This window comes from Lissotriton vulgaris, chromosome 7, assembly GCF_964263255.1.
Source record: "Lissotriton vulgaris chromosome 7, aLisVul1.2, whole genome shotgun sequence".
In the NCBI taxonomy this organism is placed as follows: domain Eukaryota; kingdom Metazoa; phylum Chordata; class Amphibia; order Caudata; family Salamandridae; genus Lissotriton; species Lissotriton vulgaris.
Genome location: NC_141695.1, coordinates 1,506,291,137 through 1,506,317,091, shown reverse-complemented (window position 1 = coordinate 1,506,317,091; position 25,955 = coordinate 1,506,291,137). Strand labels below are relative to the sequence as shown.

Genomic DNA, 25,955 nt, shown 5'->3' with positions numbered 1-25,955 from the left:
TGCGTCTTTCCATACATAATGCCACATTTGTATTACCCAATAAGCAGATCACTCTTTGGACCCACTGGCATGGCTCAAATACATTAACACCCAGTGTTGTTAGTATGAGCCTCGTCACACAAATCAAACACCTTCGTAAGGGCTCCTAAAATGTCCAAAATCCTATTCGTGGGACCCCTTCACACCCTTATCTAACCCTTTCCTAGGGTCTCGGCCAGATTTGTTTAAGAAACTCAACATCTTGGGGCCCAACTCTGGAGTATAGGCTACTTTTGTTTGCAGGGTTGGTCTCGGATACTCTGAACATAGGCTTGTCAGAACCTCCTTAGGAATTTCCCTACGTATACAGTAAAAGAGATACTGAGCCACGTGCTCGGCTGGCGACCCCTGAGTTGGCAAGGGGGCTGTATTATTAAAGGATCGGACATCTCCTCACCCTGTGGGTCTACAAAGTCACCCAACTCCACAACTTTATTGTCTTTTGAACCAATTTTCTCTTCCTACTTTTTTCACTCTCCTCCTCTGTCTCAAGATCCAATGAGCATGTCAATTCCACATCTCCACTTGACGAAGTCTCATAACATGCAACTACATTATGGCACTTCCCTTTTGCCTTTATACTATCCCCTTTTGCCTTTATAGCACATCCTGTATCTGGCACTTTACACCCAGACCCTCTGCTTTCTTTAAGCACCTCCACGTGCTTCCTTTTCGGAGCCCTTTTTGAACCTCCAACAGTAGAACCAGTTGATACAGGCTCAACCAATTTCATAGAACAAACTTTTTCTTCATCTATATTTTTCAAGACCGCTTTTTCATCAATATTCTTCTCTACACTATCTTCCTATCCATCCTCTCAGCCAAGTCACCAAACATCTTATCCATATATTCCCTTATCTTTCATTCTAAAACATTTTCTCCAACTTGCTCCATTTTCAAAACTAAGGAATGTTAATAAACGCTCTTTCCTCCTCCTTCCAAAATCAGCTGTTTGAAATTACAACTAACTGAAAATACTTCCAAGAGTGAATTCAATTTCCTTACTTCACAATCATCGTTACCAAATTACGGCCAACTCTCCCTCTATGTAGTTTCCTACTAATTCTTCACAGTCAAAATAGCTGTCGCACACATAAGAGTATGCCAGCTGAGTCCTGTCAAACCGCAGTTGAGAACACAAGCAGAACCAGCCTCTGCGACTCGCGGAGGATAAAAAAATGCTAGGTCTGTTCTATGCTGCCTGCTCGCCACTTGTCATCGCGCATGCCTACCCGCATGCTACTTGGTCACGCCACTTTTCTATACGTGTCATTCTAAACAACCGGTAAGTGCATTTTTTAAGCAGAACGGTAAACGAAGCAATCCAGTTAATGAACTTTGCCTCCTAAATGCTATTTCATAGAACCACCAGACTCCTCCTTATGCTATATTTAATTAACAGGATGCCTCCTCTTTGCAACCAATATTAGAGGAGTCAAACTGAAATAAAATATCTTGCGCCCCTACCAGCAGTAATAAATACCTTGCACCACACATCCTAAAACCAATTTAAGTTTCTTTGTCATTCCTCCCGCTCTCAGACGGTTTCTCTACTGCTCCCTCTGCTCTGAAACTGTCTCGCGCATGGACCAAATATTGCATGAACAATTTATTCATTCTGGTTATGTACATACATACATCAACCTTCACATATGTGTCAATCATACCTTTTCCTAACTATATACATCTCACGTTCTCCTATATATATCTCCACATTCTCATACACCATAGAAAGTAACTGAAGGCTGTACTTATCTGTGTTGATCAGCAAATAAAGAAGATAGCTGCATGTTCTGTGGTTATATACATGTTCTAAAGAGTTCTAGAATTTTTACTGCTGGTCTATTCTAATTCGAAGTTCTTTGTGCTGCTGTGCATGAGGGCAATAAAAGAGTAGTGCATAATATTGGCCTCCGTGCCTTGCCATAAAATAATGGTAAACCATTCACCATCATAGTATACAGACAAGGTTTAGCAAATACAGAACAGAATTAAAATATTAACAAGGTGTCACATACTTACTCATGATGATCACTAAAACTTTGAAGTAATCTTAAAAACTGGATTTTTAAAGAAATATCCTAGGGAAATAAATGAAAGAAAATGTGTAAAATTAATGGCATGGCATAGAGAGTAAGCAACAGCAAACGGCTTTGGGGAAATAGAAATCCTTATATATCCAAAGACCAGATCAAGCAGTCATAATGCTAGAAATGCTATGTAAGTAAACTGCTAATTTCTAAAACAACACCAACTGACCCACAGGAATTATATGGCAGAGGAGGGACCACGTTAAGCAGCAGGATTAAGTAAATTATACGGCAAGAACAATCAAGTTATGCAGTGTAGTGCAGCACTTTTTGTGATGGTACTTCTATATTTTATTTGCGTATCAAGTAAGAGAGAAAGGACTAGATAGCTAGTCCGTATCCCCAGGGATTTATATGTAATCAACAAGGACTAGGTTGGTGGGTGAGGGCTTCATAAAAAACCTAATGGGTTTCTGTTGACTACAAAGTCCTGAGTCCTATTACACAGTCACATATTGCTAGTCCTTGTTGATTACAATTCTAGATTTTACACTTTTTAACCTTATTTGTGCAAAGTTTATACCTTATTAGTACCAGTTTAACACCCAAATACAGCAATATGCGATTGAACGATCACCTATCAAGCTTTGTGAAAGACTGTCTACTGCGTGGAGCCAAGAGTCACCACATTTTTTGTAACTTAATCCATTCAAGGTAGACTATGTTTTCTTAAAATCTGCAGATAATACAGCAGCTGATAGAATATGTGGTAAAGCAGGAAATTCAAACTTTTGCGCAAAACGCCACAGCCACACAATTGCATAATTCCAGTGGCTCTGCCAATAACAGAGAACAAGCGAACATTTCTGACATGCAAAAGGGCCGAATAAACAGTCAGAAGAAAAACATATTTCCACTCATGTGCCAACACATGGCCGAACAGAATTTTAATTGAAACCGCGTTGTCAAATGATACAATTGAAGCAATATAAAAAAATGTGAGAAATCCTTAATGTGTTTGTGAGATTTTTCAAAGACACTACAAAAATAGTTAGAATTATCTGCATGAAAATGTCTACAACAGGGTTCTCCTCAATCAACAAACACTCTGTTGAAGCCAATAACGGATATTGTACCAAAGAGTTGGCAGAGTTCAAACCAAAAAAAGCAGCAAGACAGAGTCAGAGTCACTGTAGAAGGCAAACATACAGAATACCACTGAAATATCATTGAACATGACTGAAAGGATTATAAACCACAGAATATATCTTCTGCAGTAGTGAGACTTTAACATGAATTTTCACTGATAAAACACTGAAAGAAATAAAAATATTAACACTTCATTTTAAGATTTCCTACAACAGATAATGCGGCTCTACGGCAGAGCTTCTACTTTGGAACTGTGGAACCAGACTCTGGGTCAGCTAGACATCCTGTGATTCAAGGTGAATCAATTAATATATCCCTGTTCCTAAAAGAAAACAAAAATTAATGTGATCTTCTGTAATGCGCTATATAAAACTACAGGTACATAAACATTTCTTAACTTTTGCAGTTTTGTTCCTGCATCATAGGTATGTTCATTGAAGTCAAACACTGGAACATTCTCTTCTGCATTTTACAGTATCCAGACCACCTTTCCATAGTTTTCGAACATGTAAAGTAGCAGCAGAATCTCTGTCAATTGATAATAGGAACAAGCATTGGAAGCCTATTGGATGCTTATTTTTTTATCAATGCGCACATAAGACTGTAGCAAAAAAGCCAGGGAGGTGGGTGAGTCATTTATGACTTCAATGAGGATGCATTAGATGCAGAAACAGGAGTACAGGAGTGTAAACTTTAAACTTTTTTCTGCACCGCAGGATCTTTCTTGATAGTCATAAATGCTGGACCAAAGTGGCAAGCGATTATATATTGTACAAAGAGGATGTTCGGCACGGACTAATTAGAAAAGTACTTGTAGACAAAAGAGAATCATTTTTACAGAGGAGATCATTTGAAAATATTCAGAAGTGCTTCCTGACCTACTTTGCGTTCTGTCCGAGTTTTGGAGTTTAGGCAGTAGTATTTATTGAATGTGGGAAAAGATTTCCCTGTAGCAGTTCTACAGATTTCAGCGACTGGGACATTCCTGATCCAAGCCGTAGTAGCTGCCATGCCTCTATTGGAATGGGCCTTAGGCCAACCAGGTAAAGATCTATTCCTTAGGAGGTAAGAGAGATACATGCCACAATCCATTTTGCAGTGGATTGTTTGGAGGTGAAAAAACCTTGTCTGGTGTGTCCATAGTTAACAAGGAAACTTATCCAGTAAGCATCTGCTCGTGGCATGTAGTGCTATAGATTCATATGCTTAGCATAATCCTGCCATCTAGTGTTAGGTTCGGATGTGTGCAAGCTGTTTTTCTTTAAAAAAAAAACAGTCTTTCGAGTCATGAGGTAGTGACTCCTCCGCTTGCTGGTAATGCGCATGGTCATCAACTCCATTGTTTGATTATTTTCCCACATGGCAGGGGAGGATGAAATGTGAAGCATAGAGTAGTATATAGAGAGGTCTGTGCGAAAGAAGTTTGTGAGAAATGGTAACTTTAACAAGCACAGGCGTCCGGGGAGTAGGGTGGGCGCATGTGAACCTACAGCAATACATGCCACAAACAGATGCTTACTGGGCAAGTCATATTTTGCGTTCAAGGCAGGTGTAGCTGTAGATAAACATGCTTAGCATAGACTGTAAAGCAGTCCTCCTCCATAAGTGGTGGCCTGCCTGTGGGAGTTACAGCTTTTTGAAATACTGTACGTAGAACTGCTTGGCCCATGTTGGCTGGTTAGAAAGAAAGCTGTTAGAAAATAAGGTTATATGTTAAAAAAAAAAAGAGGGGAGTATATTTAGTAATTTTTCAATTTTTTATTTTTATTTTTAGCTGTTATTTAAAAAAAAAAGTAAAGATGCCTTATGCTAATGAAAATTCGAGATGCTCAATTCTCAAAAGATGTTGCAAGCTGTCTTCAATATGTGTAATATTGATCATTTTAGTTTGGGTAATTTTAGCTGTTATTTTTCCTTTTGGTGTAGATAAAGAGATGTATAAAGCTAACATGACAAGTAAAGTTGTGGCTAAACTTGAGAAAACAGATTAGACTAGTAGAATTATTGTACATAAACCAGAGATTCATCAAGATAGATCTATTGGAGATTTTTCTAGCAATACCATCTCAAGACTTTTATCTGAATAGGTTAGGGTGATGAATGCAAAAGATTGTTATGTCTGTGTGAAATTACCTACTTCTGTGTCTGAAGGAGTGAATTATAATATGCTTCCTCTTACTTATGGTATAACATGTAGTGTAAAAGCTAGTTTATTTTATAAAACTGGTCATTTGGAATATTATTATTCCGATTATGACGACATTTTTGCAAATCTAAAGGTTGTAGATAACTTAAATAAAGTGAGACCTGCTAAACAGATGAGGGAATTTTTCCTAACGACTAATGAACTTACTTATGAGTATGCTTGTAGAAACAATTTAACATGTAAATTGAGAACAGAAGAGAAATCATTCTTAAATATGGTTGAGGAGCGAAGGGCAATTTACAAGCGAAATGAAATGTCGAAAACTACTAAGTCAAAATTTTGGCAGATTGAAGATGAAAAACTTTATGGTAAAAATGAGAATGTCGCAATTCACATAGATAAACCTGTTGGTGGAAAATTTTGTATAAGAAGAGACAATACGTTATATGATAATTATTTTGTAGGTGCAAGTCAATGTGAAGATACATATCGTATTACAGGTGGTTGGGGGATTTAAAGGAGGCAAAGATCCAATTTTTCCTGGAATTTATTTTATTTGTGGGAATAAAGCTTATTACAGCCTCCCAGACCACTAGTACGGGACTTGTTATGTAGGTTTAGTTTTTCCAAAAATTTTTCATATAGATAGAAATGCTGATGGTTCATTTGAAATTAGCAAACATTTGAACAGATTTAGGAGAGAAAGCTTTTCAGAAATCTTGGGAGACATATTTGGTGTGCTAATACCTATGGTAGGAATTACCCTGAATGCAGGTAAAATTAGAAAAATGTCTAAAATTGTTGACAGATTGTCAACAGATACTGCAAGTGGATTTCAATTAGTGAACACTGAACTTGTTGCCATGAGAACCATGGTAATGCAGGATCGTCTTGCACTAGACATCCTGTTAACAAAAGAAGGTGGACTTCGTGGAATCTTACATGTTCAACATTGCTGCAAATCCATACCTGACAAGTCAGAACATAGAAATGTACATAAAAAATATTACTGAATTACACGAGGAGGTAGAACCCTTAGAAGATGAGTTTTTCAGAACGATTAGGCAAAAGATTTACAGCAATTAAACACTGGTTTCAAGAGATTAGTAGATCAATCATAGGTAAAATAGTTTTTCTTTTAATAATTATAGTTATAGTGATACTTTTGTTAAAAATTAGTTGCGTGCTTCACAAGAGAAGAAAATATGTAACAGAAAGGAAGAGAATTTATAAGCTAAGAAACGAAATGGAAATAGAATTAGAATAAAACTCAATATGGGAAATGCAGAAAATCAAATGATGAATCCAAAGTTTAGAAATACTAATATTAAGAAAGTCCAAAACATGTTCATGGGTTGAAAATTTATAAAAATATTTTGGGTATTGTTTGGTGATTAAGAAATCACCAGATGAGGGAGTTGATGGAGCAAGGTAAAGAACACATTTTTTTTCAAACTTGCGAAGTTAATCTCTCCTAACAAAAAGTAATTTGTCTAACAAGCTTTTGGTGAAATTATTAATCAACTTAGTTTAAAAGATGCATTCACGATTACACACGCGGGACTAATGTGCTTTTTGTTGCAAACGCAAAGAAAAATAATAAACTAACCTTGTCTATTGTCTTTGTCAGTATTAAATGTGGCAGTTTAATTTGATGGCATGTGCTTATTTTATGTGCTTATGTTATGTCTTTTGTGATGAAAAGCTTTTGGAGTTCCTGTCATTCGAAAAGGACAGGTAAATAAAATGCTGCATATTCGTGCTTAAGCCAGGTAACATAATTAAAAGGGTTATTTAGCAAAGGGGGAGGGTAACAGAATGGGTCTCAATTCTTTAATTAATTGAGGTCTTCTGTTTGTTTAATAATAGTTTCCGAAGTAAGGCCTAAAAAGATGATGCAGAAATATGGCAGACAGAGCTCCAGACACGAAAGCTTGTCCAGAGTGATTTCCTGCACATGCGCTGCTGTGAAGAATTTTGCTGCAAACTTGTTATGAAACAGAGAGCAACTTCTTTGTCGTGTTGTACGTGTTCACGGAGGCCAGCCAAGGACAATAATTTGATATGTTTGCCAAGGTTAGGAAACGAGCGTCCTGAGCTCGAGTAAAAGTATCATTCTTGAGGAAATCGAGGATGTGGAAATGAAAGACAATGGGCCTTATATGAAACCCGGATTTTTGGGCAAGAGTCGAATGATCTAATGAATTTTTATCATGGACTGACAGGGGACAGCCAATGAAAAGCTCGGATTTCTATGAAAGAATGTCAAAAGTAGAAAGTTTAGCTAGAGAGAAAGGTATAAATTATGACACCATGAGCTGGGGAAAAACTCTTAATTTCCGATTCCTGAATGGTGAGACATGCTGTTGGACTTTTGGCGCATGTAAGGACAGCAGACTTTAATAAGTTATTCTTTTCTAGGTAAAGAGAGATTTAGACAGGAAAATAGGTTCAGGGAATGGAAACTGTTATTTTGCTAATTCTTCTTGTTTCTGAGCTTACTTTGAAATGTCAGTTCTAATTTTCATTTCCTTAATAAAATGCTGCTAATCTATTTGCTTATGAAATAAAGATACTGTAACGTAAAATGCTCTTTCTTTATGAAATAAAATAAATAAAATTAGATTCGAAAAGACAAGCTGGTCTTGTTTATTCATGGTCTAGTTTCCATTATTTGATCTATCAACCATTAGTGGTTTGATTTAGTTAATAATTGTTTCAAATATATGACAATGAAAGATAAAACTGCAGTTGTAAATAATAGTGTAAATAATGTGTGAATAGATTTAAAATCAAACCACTTGATTCAGTTGCTCAAAAATTGTCTCTTTGGTGTTATGGGCCTGTATAAGTGTTTAAAGGTCTATGGTAGTATTGAGGTGATAAATAGCGTTAGTGAGACAGTTTTTCAATCGGAGCGCTGGATCACAGGCAAGCATATCTACACACTAATGTTTTGTAAATGTATGTGGTGTAGACCATGTAGCTGCTTTACATATTTCAACAAAAGGTATATTTCCTAGGAAGACCACTGAAGCTCCTTTTTTACGAGTGGAGTGAGCTCTAGGAAGAATGGGTAATGTTCTTTTAGATTTAACATAGCATGTTTGAATGCATTTAACAATCCATAATGCAAAGCTTGCTTTAGAAACAGCTCTTCCTTTGTGAGGTTTTGAGAAAGAATCAATTCGCTGTTGTGTCGTCCTAAATGATATGGGGCCAGATGTATGACCATTCCATTCTGCCAGTCGCATATTGCGATGTTTTGCTACACACAATTTGCGACTTGCAAAATGGAATGTACAACAGAGTATGAAACACTGTTTGGGATACCCAAATCGGTCGTAATTGACATGCCTTATAAAAATTCATGAGGCATGTCGCAATTTGCGATCCATTGGAAATGGCCAGCACCGACAGGGATGGTGGCCGGCTGGGGTCAGCAGACAACCATTGCCTGCAACTGCTTTTTAAATAAAGCAGTTTTTTAATTTTTTTTAAATGCAGCCCGTTTTACTTGAAGGGAAATGAGATCTACTTGAAACATGTAAATTTAAACGTTTGTGTTTTATTTTTCAAGAGTAAGCAGTGGTCCGTGGGACCACTGCCTGCTCTTAAAAAATATTTTCGCTGCACAGCACAAAGGGGAAGGGGTCGCCTGGAGACCTCTTCCTATATGCGACTGGCTTATCAACTACTTCCAGTATTTGCGGCCGCAAAACAATCGTATATACCAGTGCGATTCACCATTAGAAAGGGACGCCCTTGGCAAGCCCCTTCCTAATAGTGTCTCATAAACCCTATTTTGCGAGTCAGTAATAGGTTAGCGACTCGTAAAATAGGGTTTGTACATTCCACACACCATTTTAGCTACCGCAATTGGGCCAATTTACCGTTTGCAACAGTTAAAAGGGTCGTATATCTGGCCCTTAGTCCAGTCAATGTAATGCATTAGAGTTGATTTTAAGTCTAACGTGCGAAAAGTCCTTTCTGTAACTGAGTCGGGTTGGAGAAAAATACAGGAAATTCAATAGTGATTAAGGTGAAATTGTGATACCACCTTTGGAAGAAATTTGGGGTTGGTGCAAAGTACAACCCTGTCCCTATGTATTTGGAAAAAAAGGTTCTTCTAAAGTTAGTGCCTGAAGCTCACTGATACAAGTAAGCAAAGTGATAGCGAATAGGAATATTACCTTCCAGGATAAAAACTGGAGGGGACAGGAGCATAGGGACTCAAACGGATGGCCCATTAACCTTGTTCATACAATGTTGAGATTCAATGTGTGAACTGGTGAGACCCTAGGAGAAATTAATCTTAAAACCTATCAGGAAGGCTCCAATGACTGGAATTCTGAATAGGGAAATGTTTTGCCTATTTTGTAGGTATGCGGTTACCGCCGCTAGGTGTCGTCTTCTAGATGAAAAGGCTAAAACGGAGGTGTGCAAATGAAATTAGTAGCAGACAATATCTTGTGCCTTGGCTGCTCGAAGTTTGTAAAACACAAACAGAGGTAGTGGGAGAGGTGGGAAAGCATAGGCAAATATCCCTGACAAACTCATCCATAGTGCGTTGGCCTGTGACTGTAGGTGTGGGAACCTGGAAGCAAAGCTTGGGCATTTGGATTTTCTGCTGTGGTTGTCCCCAATGCTGGAAGTGTTGGATGACTTGCAAGTGGTATTCCCACTGGTGGGCTTGTTGGATTCTCCTTCTAAGGAGATATGCAAAGTCGCTGTCCACTCTCTAACAGATGAATGTTGTACCGGAGAACCCACCTCCAAACGATCTGGGCTAAATGAGAAAACTGAGGGGAATTGGGGACACCTTGCTTTTGGCGGTAAAGCACAAGTTACTTACCTTCGGTAACCATATATCTGTAGGAAACAGTAGTTCGTGTTAGATTCCTTACCTTAGAATATCCCCAGGGGTCAGACTGGATCTGGAAAGTTTTGCGTAGCAGTACCCCTGCGCGTCGATAGGCGTCGTCTGCAGCTCCGCGTCAGTCGTCGTGGTCGCCGGGATGACGTCGCCGGAGTACTTAGACGCCGCCCTCGAGCGCTGACGTCAATTCTTGTACATAGCTGTCCGCGCCAGGAACGCAGAGCCATGCCAGAGACCGACACTGGTGCCAAGAAACTAGGGCCCTCAAAGGGATGTCCTTAACCCTAGAGGTCGTTTCGCAGAACGGGGAGGAAGGGTTGGGCGGTAAGGAATCTAACACTAACTACTGTTTCTTACAGATATAGCGTTACCAAAGGTAAGTAACTTGTGCATCTGAAAGAAACATGTTAGTGTTAGATTCCTTACCTTTGAATAGATACCCCAGCAATACCAACCCCGGTGGTGGGTCTGTGAACCAAGATCACACCAGAAAGTCCTGGAGAACAGAACGGCCGAAAAAGCCATCTCTGCGGACTTGGCTGTCCAGGCAGTAGTGTCTAGCAAACGGGTGCAGCGAGGCCCATGTAGCTGCCTGACAGATGTTCTGCAAGGGGACTCCCTGACCCAGGGCAGTAGTAGCCGCCGTGGCCCGAGTGGAATGGGCCCTCAGCGCAACAGGGGGCTCCTTCCTAGCCAAGGAATAGCAGACCTTGATGCACAACACGAGCCACCGAGAGATGGTCTGTTAGTGCACTGCCCGTCCCTTCTTAACGCCCACGTAACCAACAACATAGAGCTGGTCGTCCACCCGGAACTGGCATGTGCAATCAAGGTATAAGGCGAGCGCACGTTTTGGGACCAGATGGTGGAGCCTCTCTTTCTCCTTGGAAGGATGCGGAGGCGGAAAGAAGGTGGGCAAGGTGATGGACTGCCTGATGTGAAAGGCTGTAACCACCTTGGGCAGGAAAGAAGGACGTGTTTTTACCACAACTTTGTCCGGATGGACAGAAAAGAAAGGAGGCTTAGAAAATAGAGCCTGGAGCTCACTCACCCTTCTGGCAGAGGTGATGGCAACCAGGAATGCAGTCTGAGAGTCAGAAGACGAAGAGGGCAATTGTGAAGTGGCTCAAAAGGAGGGCACATCAGATAGGTTAGCACAAGGTTCAAGTCCCACTGAGGCATCACGAAAGGAACAGGAGGAAACATGTGTGTGATGCCTTTCAAGAATCTATTTACAACAGGGGACTTGAAAAGAGAAGGCTGATCAGGAAGCCTCAAGAAGGCAGAAATGGCAGGGAGGTAGCCCTTAAGAGTGCCCAAAGCAGAGCCCTGCTGGGCAGGAGCAAGAAGGAAGAGGAGAACCTCTGAAAGGGGGGCAGAGAGAGGATCCACAGCCTTTGCTGTGCACCATGCCACAAATTTGTTCCACCTGCAGGCGTATACCGATTTTGTGGAGGGATGCCTGCCTGCCAGAAATACATCACAGACTTCAGGAGGCAAGTTAAATGGCCTCAACTGTCGCCGCTCAATCTCCCCGCATGGAGGTGGAGGCTGGGCAGGTTCGGTGGAGGACCGTCCCCTGCTGCTGCGACAGAAGGTCCTCCTGAAGTGGCAGACGAATCGGGGGATCGACAGACATGCTGAGTAGCTCGGGATACCAGAATCTTCGTGCCCAGTCCGGAGCCACAAGGATGACTTGGGCCCGGTCGCACCTGATCTTCAGCACTCTGGGCAGAAGTGGTATAGGGGGAAAGGCGTACAACAGACCGCAGCTCCACTCGCGACGAAAAGCTTCTCTGCGCGCGTGCTGCCTTGGAAATTCCAACACGCAGAACTGATGGCATTACGCGTTCTCTTCGGTGGCGAATAGATCTAATCAAGGCTCTCCCCACTGCCGAAAGAAACATTGCGCCACGTCCGAGTTCAGAGGCCATTCGTGATCCATTGTGCACCGGCGGCTGAGTTCGTCCGCCCTGGCGTTCAGGGAACCTGCCAGGTGTTGAACCACAAGGGAGACGCCCTGGTGTTCCAGCCATGTCCAGAGGCGCAGAGCCTCCTGACAAAGGGTCCACGACCCCACCCCGCCATGTTTGTTGCAGTACCACATGGCGGTGGTGTTGTCCATGAACACCTGCACTAAACTTCCCCGGACAGAGGGAAGGAATGCCTTCAGTGCAAGCCAGATCGCCCGCAGCTCCAGAAGGTTGATGTGGAGCCGGAACTCTGCCGGAGACCAGAGGCCTCTGATCTCCGTCCCTCCCGTGTGGCCCCCCATCCCAGGAGGGACGCATCAGTCACCACTACGTGCTCCGGTTGGGGTAGGAAGAGAGATCTGCAACTGACCCAATCGCGGACTGTGAGCCACCACTGCAACTGTCTTGCAGTGCCCTCCGAGATCCCAACGTGGTCGGACAGATTGCCCTGATGCTGTGCCCGCTAAAACTTCAGGTCCCACTGCAGAAGCAGCATCCGACACCTGGCGTGATAAACCAGAAAGTGTGCTGATTCCAGAACCGCTCAGATGAAAAGGAGCTTTTGAGAGGGGCACAGGTGTGACTTCGGCACGTTGATGGAGAACTGTAGCGAGTGCAGGAGGTCGGCTGTAGTCTGGAGTTGGGAGACGACTGTCTGGGGCAAGCCAGCCTTCAACAACCAGTCGTCGAGATAGGGAAAGACTGAAACCCCTAATCTACGCAGATGAGCTGCGACCACAGCCATCACTTTCGTGAACACCCGTGGGGTGCTGGTAAGGCCGAACGGGAGCACGGTAAACTGGAAGTGCTCGTGGCCTACCGTGAACCGCAGGTAACGCCGGTGGGCCGGCAGGACGGGGATGTGGAAATAAGCGTCCTGCAAGACCAATGCTACCATCCAGTCTTCTGGGTCTAGGGCAGCTAGGACCTGAGCCAAAGTCAGCATCTTGAACTTCTCCTTCCGGAGGAAGCAGTTGACATTCCGTAGGTCCAAGATAGGGTGTGGGGCCCCTTTGCCCTTCTTGGGTACCAGAAAGTAGTGGGAATAGCAACCACGTCCTACTTCTGGCCCAGGAACGCGCTCGACAGCCCCCTTGGCCAAGAGGACCGTAACTTCCTCTTGAAGAAGTTGCAAGTGATCCCCCGACATGCGGTGGTACTGCGGTGGCATGGCTGGAGGGGTTGCCTCGAAGGGGAGGGAGTAGCCCCTTCAGATGATTGGCAGCACCCACCTGTCCGATGTGATGGAGCGTCAGTGGAGGAGGTGATGGCGAACCCTGCCCCCCACTGGCGTCGAATGGGCCTGAAAACTCAGACTAGGAGAATTTTGAGGCAGATGCTGCGGGGGCGGGTGTGGACTGACCTTGCGGTTACACCCGGCACCGCCACAGCGGTTACCACGTCTGACCACGTTGAGGTTGGTTCTGTGGCTAGCTGGACAAGAGGGGGCACCCCTTCCTTGGCCACGAAAGGGGCGAAAGGCGGAAGCTTGCTGGCGTTGGCCGAGGCCCAAGGACTTGGCCGTAGAACTGGAGTCCTTGAAACGCTCCAGCGCACTTTTCGCCTTGTCGCCAAAGAGACGACGTCCATCAAAGGGCATTTCCATGAGGGAGGCTTGGACATCGACCGAAAAGTTGGCGGACCTCTGCCAGGCGTGGCGGCGAACCTCCACCGTTGTTGCAATCGCCCTGCCTAGCGAGTCTGTGGTATCCAGTCCACACCGAATGGAGTATCTTGCTGCATCCCTTCCAGGGCTTGGCTAATGTTTGCCTGAACCTCCGCCAGGCATTGCGGCAGCAGTTCCGCAACCGTATCCCACAGAGAGTGAGAGTAACAGCCCAAAAGGCAGGTGGTATTGACAATCCGTGGTATCCAGTCCACACCGGAAGGAGTATCTTGCTGCATCCCTTCCCTCTGCCAGGGCTTGGGTAAGCTTTGCCTGGACCTCCTCCGGGCATTGCGGCAGCACTTCCGCAACCGTATCCCACAGAGAGTGGGAGTAACAGCCCAAAAGGCAGGCGGTATTGACAGACCGCAAGCCCAAACTCAATGAGGAGAACAGTTTCTTGCTGAACTGGTCGTACCTTTTGGATTACCGATCCGGAGGAGCGGATCGTGAATGCAGTCTGGGAGGTTGAGGCCTGGATCACCATGCTCTCAGGGGTGGGGTGAACAGACAGGAAACTAGGGTCGCCCGGAGCCGGGCAGTGGCGTTGGGCCATGTTCCGATCTACAGGGAGGCCTGTAGAGGGCTTGGACCAGGTGCCCAACAGAGCGTGCGAGTGGGCTTCATTAAACAGGTGGAGAGGCTCCGAGGAGCTTGCCTGCGGTTTGAGCACCTCAGTGAGGAGGTTAGTTCCCACGGCCGCGACTGGGAGCTCAAGAGCCAAGGCCTTGGCTGCACTAGTCAACACCAGGCTGTAGGCAGCCCCCTCCTCCGTAGCCACGGTAGAAAGAGAGACAAAACCAGTGTTGGGCGAAGTGTCCAGACTACTGGCCTCCCTCAGTTCGTCTACCCAGTCGTGGCTCAACTGCACTCCCAATCCCCCCTAGTCATCCATCTCCTGGAGGTCAAGAATAAAAGATGGAGCCGGGTCGTCGGCGAAGGGCTCACCAATCGGCGCCGAAGACTGCGCCGGGCGGCGCCGGTCTGGGGTGTGGATCGGGGACAACGCCGTCCAGGGACGGCGCCGGGGGCAACACCCTTGGTGACGGCGCCAGCAGAGGGGTCGTAAAGGTCCACTGGTGTTGTCACGGATCCAGGCCTGGATCCTGAAGAGCCCTGCGGCGTCGGGAACGGAGTCCTTGACGGCGCTGAAGCATCCGACGGCGCCGGGCCCGGAGCCGTAGGCCTGCTTGGGCTCCCAGAGGGGACCGCAGGGCCCGAAGGCACCTCGGCAGGACCAGACGGAGGGAAGCGCAACCTCATGGCCGTGAGGAAGGCACTGATCTCCTACGGCGTCGCGTGCAGCCCAGGGACCGGCGGATGTGGAGCTGGACGCAGCGCTTGAGTCTCCGGCGGAGCAGCATGGGCTGTGTTGCCCGAACCCCCAGCCGAGTCGCGCAAGCGTCGAGTGGATTCAGAAGAGCAATGTCTCTTCCGTCGACTGCTTGTGCCTCCACTTATCTGAGGACTTGGAGCCCGACGAGTGGTGTCGACTCGCCAAGCTGTGATGACTGTGGCCCCGCGACCGGTCCCTCGACCTCCTCCTGGACCAGGACCTCGAGCGGCGCGGGCAGACTGCCGGATCTCGAGGGGCTTACGGGACCGCTCCCGCCTAGCCTTCGACGTCAAGGCCAGGCACTCAGACGCGGAGCCACAAACGACGCCTATCGACGCACAGGGGTACTGCAGCGCAAAACTTTCCGGATCCAGTCTGACGCCTGGGGATATTCTAAGGTAAGGAATGAAACACTAACCTGTTTCTTTCAGATACATTGCTGTCATGTTGTACATCTTGAAGAGGAATACTTTGCCAATTGGGTTAGGAAGTAAGGATTTCAGACCTAGGGGAACAGCTAATGACTCTAGGTGATTTATGTGGAGATGTTGCTGATTCGGTGTCCAGTGGTGATGGACAATGAGATCTCAGGAATGCCCTCCACATTCCGTAAGGGAGTCGTCTGTTATGGTTCTCTACCGAACTGGGTCTAGGAAATGTCCTCCTTTTAAGAGGTTGTAGGCGTTCCACCATTGCAGAAAGTGCCAAGCTTGACAGCCAACCAACACTAAATCTTCCTACTGAACCTCCTTTTGAGTACATGGATGCGCTAAACACTTTTGCAATGGACGCATGTTTAGTGTGGCATGAGGTACTAACTATACATGAAGCCATCATGCCGAGAAGATGCATGACTGTCCTCACTGTTACCCTTTGCCCTGGTTGAAAATGGGGAACGAGTCCCTGGAATGATTGTATCTTGACAGCATTCGGGTAAGCTATTCCTCGAGCCAAGTTAAGACGTTCTCCTAGGTAAGGCTGGATTTGAAGGGGATAACCTACCAGCCTCTAGTATACTGGCTGACTGGTGTAGACCAGCCTGCTATAACAGACAGGTTTCTCATCCCCTGCAGGTGAAAGCTCACGCTCACGGAGGTTAGAAACAATGCCTGCTCCAGTCGCAGGTGGTGTCACCACCTTCAAGAAGGGTAGCTAGTAATCAGCAAATCAAGGCAGGATGCTTCAACCACCTCAACCGCCTTTGATATGCAACCCCAGCTTTCCCCAGACAGGGGAGACACCACCCCCTACCCAGGGCCCATTTGGCCCCATGACTGGCAGGAAAGTTAGCTAATCAGGTTAGTTACACCCCCAAAGTGAGCTACCTGAAGTGAACACAGAAAATAGAATTCCACCATCTTCGCTTTTGTTGACATTAGATACACTGGGCCCATTGGCTACTACCTTATACTACCCTTAACGTCCCTAAACGTAAAATTTAGGTGGCACCCCTGACACCAGGAAATCAGATTTGATGGACACAAGAAGAAGAGGAAGGGGAAGAGCGAAGAAAGCGAGAAATGAGGACCAGCTGAGGACTTTTTGGCGCCAAACCCCGCCAACCTGCATCTTTCCCGACAATCGCAACAAACCGGCTGATACTGCAACTGTGCATCTGACAAAAACCCCAGTGGGTTGTCAGCACTTCGCAAATTGCCAGCAATCTCCTTTGGAGTATATGAGCTACTCCCTTGCGGCCTTCAGGCACTAAACTACAAAGTCTGGTCTACCGTTCTGCCGCCCCCCGGTTCCATTAAGGCAGCTGCCGCATAGGAAGAGGTTTCTGTGCTCCAGACGGTCAGACCGATCTCCCCCATCAAGTAAGAAGATGCTAGGACCAACCAGAGCCACACAGCAGCAATGCCCAGTGTACTGGACCCCTTGCAGCAACCAAAGCCTGTTTGAGTCCAATCCGGACTGCAAGACCAAGCAGCCGTCAAGGGATGTCGGCACTGCTGAGACCCACTTCCAGATGTCCTGATTTTTGACCCCCCAAATAGCAAAATCAACAACCGTGAGTGCCCTTGACTCACAAGCCCAGCCGACCTAACCACTCTGTATCTGAGCACACCAGCCGGGGTCTCCGAGAACAGACTGCATTCTTGCTCTCAGGGCCCTTACGAATTGTACCCAAGTCCCAAGGCCCCCCCGAAGCCTGTCTCTCGGTGCCCCCCCTCCCTCCTTTGGTGTAACGCTCAAAGTTACCACCCCAACCAGCACCTCTGCAACCAGATGCTCCAGGCCAGGTAAAGATTAACTGATGGTGGTTTTTTGGACCTTGGCCCGTACCACCTTAACTCCTGAAGGGGACCCCAGAAACCTACTGCAACTAACTGTATGCAGTATGTCCCTTTTTCCCCATAGAACAGCATTGCTGCATAACGATGCATTTAAGTGAACTATTTACTTACTGTAGGAAAGGGCCCCTTTTTTTACATGGTCACCCCAACTTTTTGCCTGGTACAAGAAGGGATTTCGAATGGAAGTGCACTGGGTGCCGGCTAACCAGGTCCTAAGTGCCACATCTATTCCCCTAAAACTGTACAATTGTTTCCCCATTTGGAAATAACTTTAGCACCCACTGTAAGTCCCTAGTAAATGGTAACCCTAGTACCTAGGGTCTGGACTCCTAAAGAGGGTCCCCAAAGATGCAGCAGGAGTTGTACCATCCAGAGACAAAAGTGAAAACAGTACATGAGACACGTCCATGTGCCATGTCTTCTCACACTACATGCAATACTTATAAGTCACCCCTACAGCAGGCCTGGGAGCCCTCAGGTAGGGTGGTTAGTATTACATGTGAGGTGTAGGAGACTGGCTCAGTATATAGTGCACACTTATTTAAGTGAAGCACCCTGCACTAATCCAGACAACTCTTATGGTGATTTTAGTAGTCTTAGACAACCATAGAAAGCTCTCTAAGTGGAGGCTGTGGAGAGCAGCCTTCAGGCTTAGTCCAGAAGGAGTGTTAAGCAGCTTGTTTCAGCAGAACTAATCATGTAGTGTAGGTTACACTAAAAAGAACCACACACTGTAGTTATAACAATAGTGATATTTATCATGCACAGCCACTAGCACATTGCAATATCTCTTACCCAGAGATATCAACACACTACGTACAATATTTCAAAAGGAAAGGTGTAGGTAAGCACAAATACACAGTGGTCTCCAAACCATATACTAAGAAAGTGGAATGCGAACTGCAAAAGAAGTTGAGACCTGAACCAGAAGACTCAGAAGAGCTGGGGATCCAAGGAACCACCTGAGTTAAGTACCCAAAAACCCCACGGAGGCTGTTTGCTGAGTGGAAACACAGCTGCATACTCAATGCAAGTCAACGGGGAAGTTGCTGTTGCAGTTTTCAAGAAGAAGGACCCTTCCCAGGGGACCCTGAAGAAACCCCGTAGAAGATGGAAGGTTGGAGAGTCACCCTCCCTATGGATACCACAGGAACCAGGATACGTACACCAGGGAAGTCAGGTGCATAGGTGCGAAGTAACGTCGGAAACCGCCCTAGAAAACAATGGAGGACTTCAGTGAAGACGCCGCTGGCAAAGAAGGTGAAAGAGTTCGGTGGAATCCAAGGATGAATTCTTGAAGTAGAGTACCTGCAAGCAGACGGGACAGAGTCTATGCCACTTGGGAGTGACCAAAAGGCTTCGAAGACCAATGACCACCGATGACGGAAGTTGCAGGAGAGTTGACCGTGACCTTGTCACTGCATCTGTGTGGACTAGGCGACGCAGTGGAAGCCATTCACAAACTGTCCCTTGTCGGAAGTCGAGAACCAGGGGGTCGGTGTCTGGCAGGAGCCCCAACAAGTCTTGGCAGCAACAACAGACTAGGAAAACGAAGAAGGTGCAGAGTCGGGACCAGCAAGTTAAGTTCCAAGTGACTCACCAAGTGCAGGAGAGTCAGAGCAGGCCCGAGCTAGCAGGGGAGCTCACTGAAGCCAAGGATGACCCTCAAGAGGAAGCCACAGTTGTCGCAAGAGGAACTCGAGCACCTCACCAAAGATGCTGGCCCATGGTGCAGAGGATGCGATGAGGACGAAGATCTTGTCAGGAAGAGATGCTGGAGCTTCTTGGAGCCCGAAGGTCTCTGGAGAAGCAAGTCAACAAGCCTTGGCAACGGCAAGTCAACCAGGTGCCTAGAGGTTCTGTTCAAGGCGTTCCGACGAGGAACACTGGCCTCTAACATGCGGAGAAGACAGTGCAGGCCTCGAGGGAGTTGCAGAACCACCACCTGTGTTGCTGAGCCTTCCAGAATCTGTGGGATCTCAGGAGCAGCAGACCGGTCAGCTCCATTGCTGTGCCTGCAGATGCAGGCTAGTGACTCCTTCACTCCAAGGGAGATTACTTTGGTTGTCTTTGATGCCCACTGACCTGGAGAAGAACCTGGATGAAACACAGGCACAGACAACACAGAACACAGGCGGAACGGTTTCGACCGGAAGCAGCAGGAGCCTTACTTGATACAAGTGGAGAAGTGTGGCTCACTGGTTAGAGCAGGCAGACCCTGAAGCAGAGGTCAGACCCGGGACCAGGGTTCAATTCCCGACGCGGCAGGGTCTTGAGCTCAAATGTCCATGGACTCGATAATTCTCGCTTCTGTGCCTGACCTAATCATGGGTTCACACTCTGCAACTCTGGGCATTAAGCTTGCTTAATCTCCACAACGGCCCCCCCGCGGCGGGATGCCCTGCTTTCACCTTGGGGATGCCCTGTAAGGGCTATCTCACAGGGAAAAGCCAGGACGGGTTCCCAAGGCAAGCGCGGAGATACCCCTTCGGGGGTCGATTCAGGCACTATATAAGAAACATAAACATAATAATTTCAGTTCCAGGCAAAATCCAATGAAGTCCAAGGTGGCCAGACGGTTGAACTAGAAGAAGTTCCGGATCGGACTCTTGTACCACGACGAACCTGAAAAGCCACCCACATGTAAGCCCTTAAGTACCCAAAAGAAAAAGTTTGGGATGATTAAGGGTTCCCTCCCAGAGGAGGGGCTGGACAGAGGGGAGGATACTCCCTTGTCCTTTGTCCAGTTTCGTGCCAGAGTGGAAGCCAATGGCTCCCTGAACTGGTTCCAACTGGAGTATGCACGGAGGGCACCAAATGCGCCCTTCAAACCAGTCTGGTGGCGCTCACAAGAGTCCCTACCCCAGCCCAATACACTAAGTTCTGTCTGGAAGGTGACAGGAAACCTATTGTTTTACCCTCCCGGCTCAAGCCTGGCTCAGCAGCAGGAGAGTAAAATCATGTCTGTGGTCAACAGCAGAACTAGCTTGCTGTTGGACCCTGAAAGGCTGGTACCGAGAATACAGGGGGGCTCCCTAGAATCGGTGTTGGAGTAGGATTCCAACATGTTTGACACCAAACATGACCAGTTTAGGTGCAGCAAATATATAGTTAGACATCTAGTAATTGACTTGATGTTCACGATATGTAAAAAATAGCTGACCACACTTACAAAGCCTGGAAAATCGACTCCTGGGTTTGTAGGGGGTGTCCTGCTCATACAGGGACACTTACACTTCGAACCAAGCAGCCTGCCTTCAGGATTGGATTAGAGGGGACTTATAGGTATTAAGTGCAGTGTCCTCAGATATAAGGAAACTTATATCTGTGGTGAGTGGTGCTGGCACCAGCTCACACAGGCTGCAATGGAATGCTGTAGTCAAAGTTTGAGGAGTATTTCATGGGCTGCATAATGCATGCTGCAGCCCATGGGAGACCCCTGGTGTCCTTAGTACCATATACTAGGGACTTAGAAGGGTACACCAGTAGCCAATTAGGAAGGTACCAAAGTACTTACTATAGTCCAGTTTAGGGAGAGAGCACAGTTACTGGGGTCCTGAGTAGCAGGATCCCAGTAAGACTAGTCAGAAACAGCATAATACTATGCAAAAAGTGAGGGTAACCATGCTAGAAGCATCCTACCTTCCTACATGAAGGCATATCTGCATGAGTAGATATGCCCTTGTGGTTGTCAGTCCCATTGCTGCCAATGCACATGAACAAGGAAGCCATTTTAGAACATGTGCTGGAAAACGGCGAAAACAAGTTCCCCAGCTACAGTATGGCTTTATTGAATATAGGGATGTTGGTTATCATACATTTCGTATTAATAATTCCACACCAATTCCAGCGGTGGACATATTAATATAGGCACCCAGTTGGGCACCATAGAGGTGCCCCCTGAAAATCTACCTGCCTCTGGTGTGTTGGCTGACTAGTCTCTACCAGCTTGCCACGGAGAAAGCTTTCTGACCTCCCATGGTGAGGGCCTTTACGCTCATGAGGTCAGAATCAATAGACTGTCCAGGAAGAGGGTGTCACACCCTCTCCCACAGGATGAGTGAAGTAGTGTGGCTCACTGGTTAGAGGCGGCAGACCCGAGAGCAGAGGACGGCCCGGGACCAGGGTTCGAATCCCGGCGCGGCAGGTTTCTGGACCAGGGTCAGCGGACTCGATAATTCTCTCGCCTCGGTGCCCACTCTGATCAGCGATCACACTCGGCAACTCTGGGCATTAGCTTGCCTCATCTTCACTAACGGCCCCACCAGACCGCCGGGGATGCCTGGTCTCACCCTGGAGATACCCATTAAGGGACCATCTCTCAGGGAAGCCAGGAAGGGTTTCGCAGCGGTCGAAGCGCCTTGGGACCCTCCGGGTAAGTAGTGCGCTATATAAATGCCTATACATTTACATTTACACATGATTAACCTTCCTATGCCGGAAAGCTTCAAAGAGCTGCCGCCGTTGAAATGTAAATCTGGCTCTCCGTCACAATAGAGGAAGCCGACCCCCCTGTCTAGAGACCCCTTTGGCACCTAGAAAGAACAGAAAACTAGGTAGGCATGCCACCCCCAGGCTAGTAACACCCCTAAAGTGGGCTAAACAGAGGTGGGCACAACCTTTCAGAAGTAGCCATCTTTGTGATGGCATACTTAGGAATTCTATGTCAGGCCGGAGGAGAGGATTAGGCTAGTTTAAAGCTTGTCCACCATCAGAGCCCCAATGGAGGAGACTGGTTTGAAATAAAACCTCTTAAAAGTTGAACCCGAGGGCCAATCTGCAGTATTCAGAATATCCTCAAAGGGAGTCATGGACGCATAGGACTTTATACATTTGACAACACACAACGTGGGTGGGCCTGGTAACACCAGATTTGAAATCACACGGGAATGCCAGTGCGACAGGCCACGTGGAAGGTGACCCCAACAAGAGTGAAGTAACATTCCGTAATATCAAGATTTCGGACATCCGACACCCTCCTGCATGAGATTAGACACAGAAGTGGGGTTCAAAAAATCCTCTTACTCTCTTGTATTTGTGAGCCAGATTTAATTAAGATGCGCTATTTTTAGGTCTTACTCACCCTTTCTGGAGTAGGAAGACAAACTGACTTTTGACCTATGTCTCCCGGATGGCAGATTAAATGTGAAAAGATAGCAAGATTTAAAGGCTTCTTTATTGATCAAAAAGTGAATGAGCAATAAAAATGCCATTAAATTTTGTTAACTGGTCACATTTACTTGGCTTTCAGAGACAGAGGTCAAGTGCATTACAGTTAGGTTGAGTAGATTAGTATACGTAGAGTCCCCTGGGTAGGCCCGAGTGAGAAGGATCTCGAGGGGGATTGTATCTTGATTAACTTCAGTAACACCTGGGTAAAAGATATTATCTGTAGTAAACCGAGATTTGCTAGAGTTGGGGATATCCAGTGTATAGGTCTGGAGTATTTCTACCCAAGCCTGAATTTTGTACCCCAAACCCTCCCCTACAAGAATGCTAGGCAGGTATTTAACAACGAAATGTATCCTATGTGGACCCACAGAAATAGGGCTATATGGCCAAGCCAGAACAACTGGGGACCCTCCCAACAGAGTGATGCCTTTTCCTGGGACCTGATCCATAGTAATAACAACTACCCCCTGCAAAATTGGCATAACAACTTAAGACCAAGGTATCAGGGTGAGGACTATGTAGGATGGCCCCCAAATAATGTTCCCCTGAGAAACTGCTTTAACCCACTTGTAGGCATGGAAGAGATCGATTGACCATCACAAGATCCTCTCAGGATTATGGATAATCCAGTATTAGGAGACCCCGGCTTGTGTGAGAAGGGGGAAAGTGGCAATAATAACTCACTGGAGACTGCTCCCACCGATGATGACCAAACTCCCGATGCTCAAGCACCTGAGGTATCTTCTGTCAGAGAATGTGATTTAAGCCCAACCCTTTCTGGGAAGAATCTAGAAGTAGTAACAGAACTAGACATGAGACAAAAAAATGATCAAAAGTTGGGCCTAATCTCGTGGAATATTGCTGGACTTGCATCAAGACTTGAGGATGAGGCATGGTTGGACTTTGTGGGGGACTGTGACATCCTGTGCCTGCAGGAAACATGGAGTAGAACTGCCCAGAGTATGGAGGGTTTCCAAGCTTTTAACACCTTAGCAATACCCTCTCAAATGGGCAGGGCAAAAGGTGGTCTAATGTCAGCAACCTCGTTAAAATTATGTAAACTTGCGGCCTCTATAATAGTTGATTCACCTTGGTTTCAAGTGCTGATGTTGATTAATCTGTTCCCAGAACCATTGTTGTTGATCAATTGGTATTACAATATCTTTGACAACAATGAGACAACTGTAATCCTGGAACTAGAAAGGGCCATAGCTGGGGTACGTCAAGAACAACCCCAACTATTTGTTATCTGGTTGGGAGATTTTAACTGTTCGTTATGTGCCCATGGTGATTCCAAGGTGTGTGGTTTGACAGACTCATATGATCAACCGCTGTCACATTTTAAACACACACCTCAGGGGGATGCGTTAAATAATATCATTATTTTAAATGATTTATGTATATTGGAGCCCTGGGTTGGCCCAAACTCTGTGCCTATACCGACGTTTCAGGGAACTAGGGGCACTATGAGTTTCAACGACTTTGTAATTGTCTCTAGTGGGCACCTTTCCTATGTCGATAAGTTGGAAGTAATACCTAATGCTGCCAGTGACCACAATCCTTTAATTCTAACCCTGTTTTGTCCGGTTAAACCCAAACATTCTATTTGGGAGCAACCGGTAAAGTATAGTAAAAATCAAGGTATCACCCTTAAATGGGGCAAAATAGACGCGGTGGGTCTTGAGGCAGAGATCCTAAATGGATGTAGTGCTGAATATAAGGCCTGCCTCATACCTACAACCAGTCCAGAAGAGATTATAGGTAATTTTGAATCCCTATGTGAGCATGTAGCTGAGCGCCTAATAAAACCAATTGGTAAAAACAAAAAGTCAGGCCCCAGATGGTTTGATGCTGCATGTTCAGCAACACAGAGATCGCTGAAAGCAGCATTAAAACAAAAACCTAGGGATATAAAATCAGTTAGAGCAGCTAGATTAGCTTATAAAGAAGCTATTAAATCAAGGAAGTTGGGTTTAAAAAATCAAGCCTGGGAAGACTTAGAAAAGTCAACAGAACTAAAGGATAGCAGACTTTTCTGGGAAGTCATCAATCGCCCCCTCTTTGCAAATAATGATATGGATAATATTGTGATGGAGATTGATTGTGACTCGTGGGAAACCCACTTTGGGAATATTTTTAATCCTCATAAAATCCAACCAAATGTGATATCGATAGGAGATGAAAGGGTATCTGTGGTTCCCCAGTCTTCCCTTTCCCTGAGTTTATCGTTGACTCTGCAAGAAGTGGAGGATGCGTTATTAAAAGGTACATCACTAAAAGCACCTGGCCCCGACCGAGTACCTTTGGACTTTTTTAAGCACAATGTCAAAGTCTGGGCACCTGTGTTGTTGAATGTTTTTAAAGCAGTTGTCACTAGCCATATTCCGGCATCCTGGAAGGAGGCAGTGGTGGTGCCAATTTTTAAGAAGGGCGATAGATCTGATCCCCGATGCTATCGCCCAATTTCTTTAATTGACGCATCATGCAAAATTTTGGGCAGGGTTATTTTAGCACGATTAGAATCATGGGCGGATTCGGTGGGCCTCATTGTAAATTCCCAATATGGATTTAGAAAGGGCAAAGGCACTGTTGAACAGTGCCTTAATTTGGCCCTAATTATTGGGAAATACACAAAGGCAAGAAAATCTTCAATCCATCTTGCTTTTATGGACCTATCAAGTGCATTTGACACTGTGTGTCGTAGTAAGTTGCGGCAAATGATGGAGGAAATGGGTTTCGAGGAACCCCTGGTCACTCTCCTTCGTAGACTTCATGAATCTACCACGGTGGCCATAAGGTTTGGACCAGGGGGGGAGAAAACCAAGTCCATTCCCTCGACCGAGGGTGTCCGACAAGGATGCATATTAGCTCCTTTTTTATTCCTTGTATATACTAATGGCCTGGAAAAATACTTGTTGGACCATTGCCATGATTTCCCAAAAGTAAATGGTAGAAGCACTCCAATGCTTTCCTATGCCGATGATACGGTACTCATGACACTCACTGCAAATAGCATGCAGCACTGCCTTGATGCCTTTCACAAATTTATGTTGGACCTAGATCTTAAAGTGAATTTTGCTAAGTCTTTTATCATGGTCTGTGGCCCGAAGGGCACCAAGACCAGAAAGTTTGCAGTGAGTACCTCCGTCATTGACAAGGTTGAAAATTTTAATCACAAATTAAGTTGGGCACCGTTAATGAAAACACGAGTCCAGAGTGCTAGTCGCTCAATAGAGGGATTGTTCCGCTTTTGTGGCAAATTAGG

At 45.8% G+C, this 25,955-nt stretch overlaps 1 protein-coding gene across 2 annotated transcripts in view; it reads right to left on the bottom strand.

Moving 5' to 3' along the window:
* TRPC4AP (transient receptor potential cation channel subfamily C member 4 associated protein) overlaps nucleotides 1-25,955 on the bottom strand; it is a 729,914-nt gene that overhangs the window by 365,015 nt on the left and 338,944 nt on the right. For both annotated transcript variants that reach the window (XM_086932356.1, XM_086932357.1), the window contains exon 11: nucleotides 2,062-2,120. In XM_086932356.1, the coding sequence (XP_086788482.1) occupies nucleotides 2,062-2,120 (59 nt within the window). The remainder of the gene's footprint in view (nucleotides 1-2,061; nucleotides 2,121-25,955) is intronic.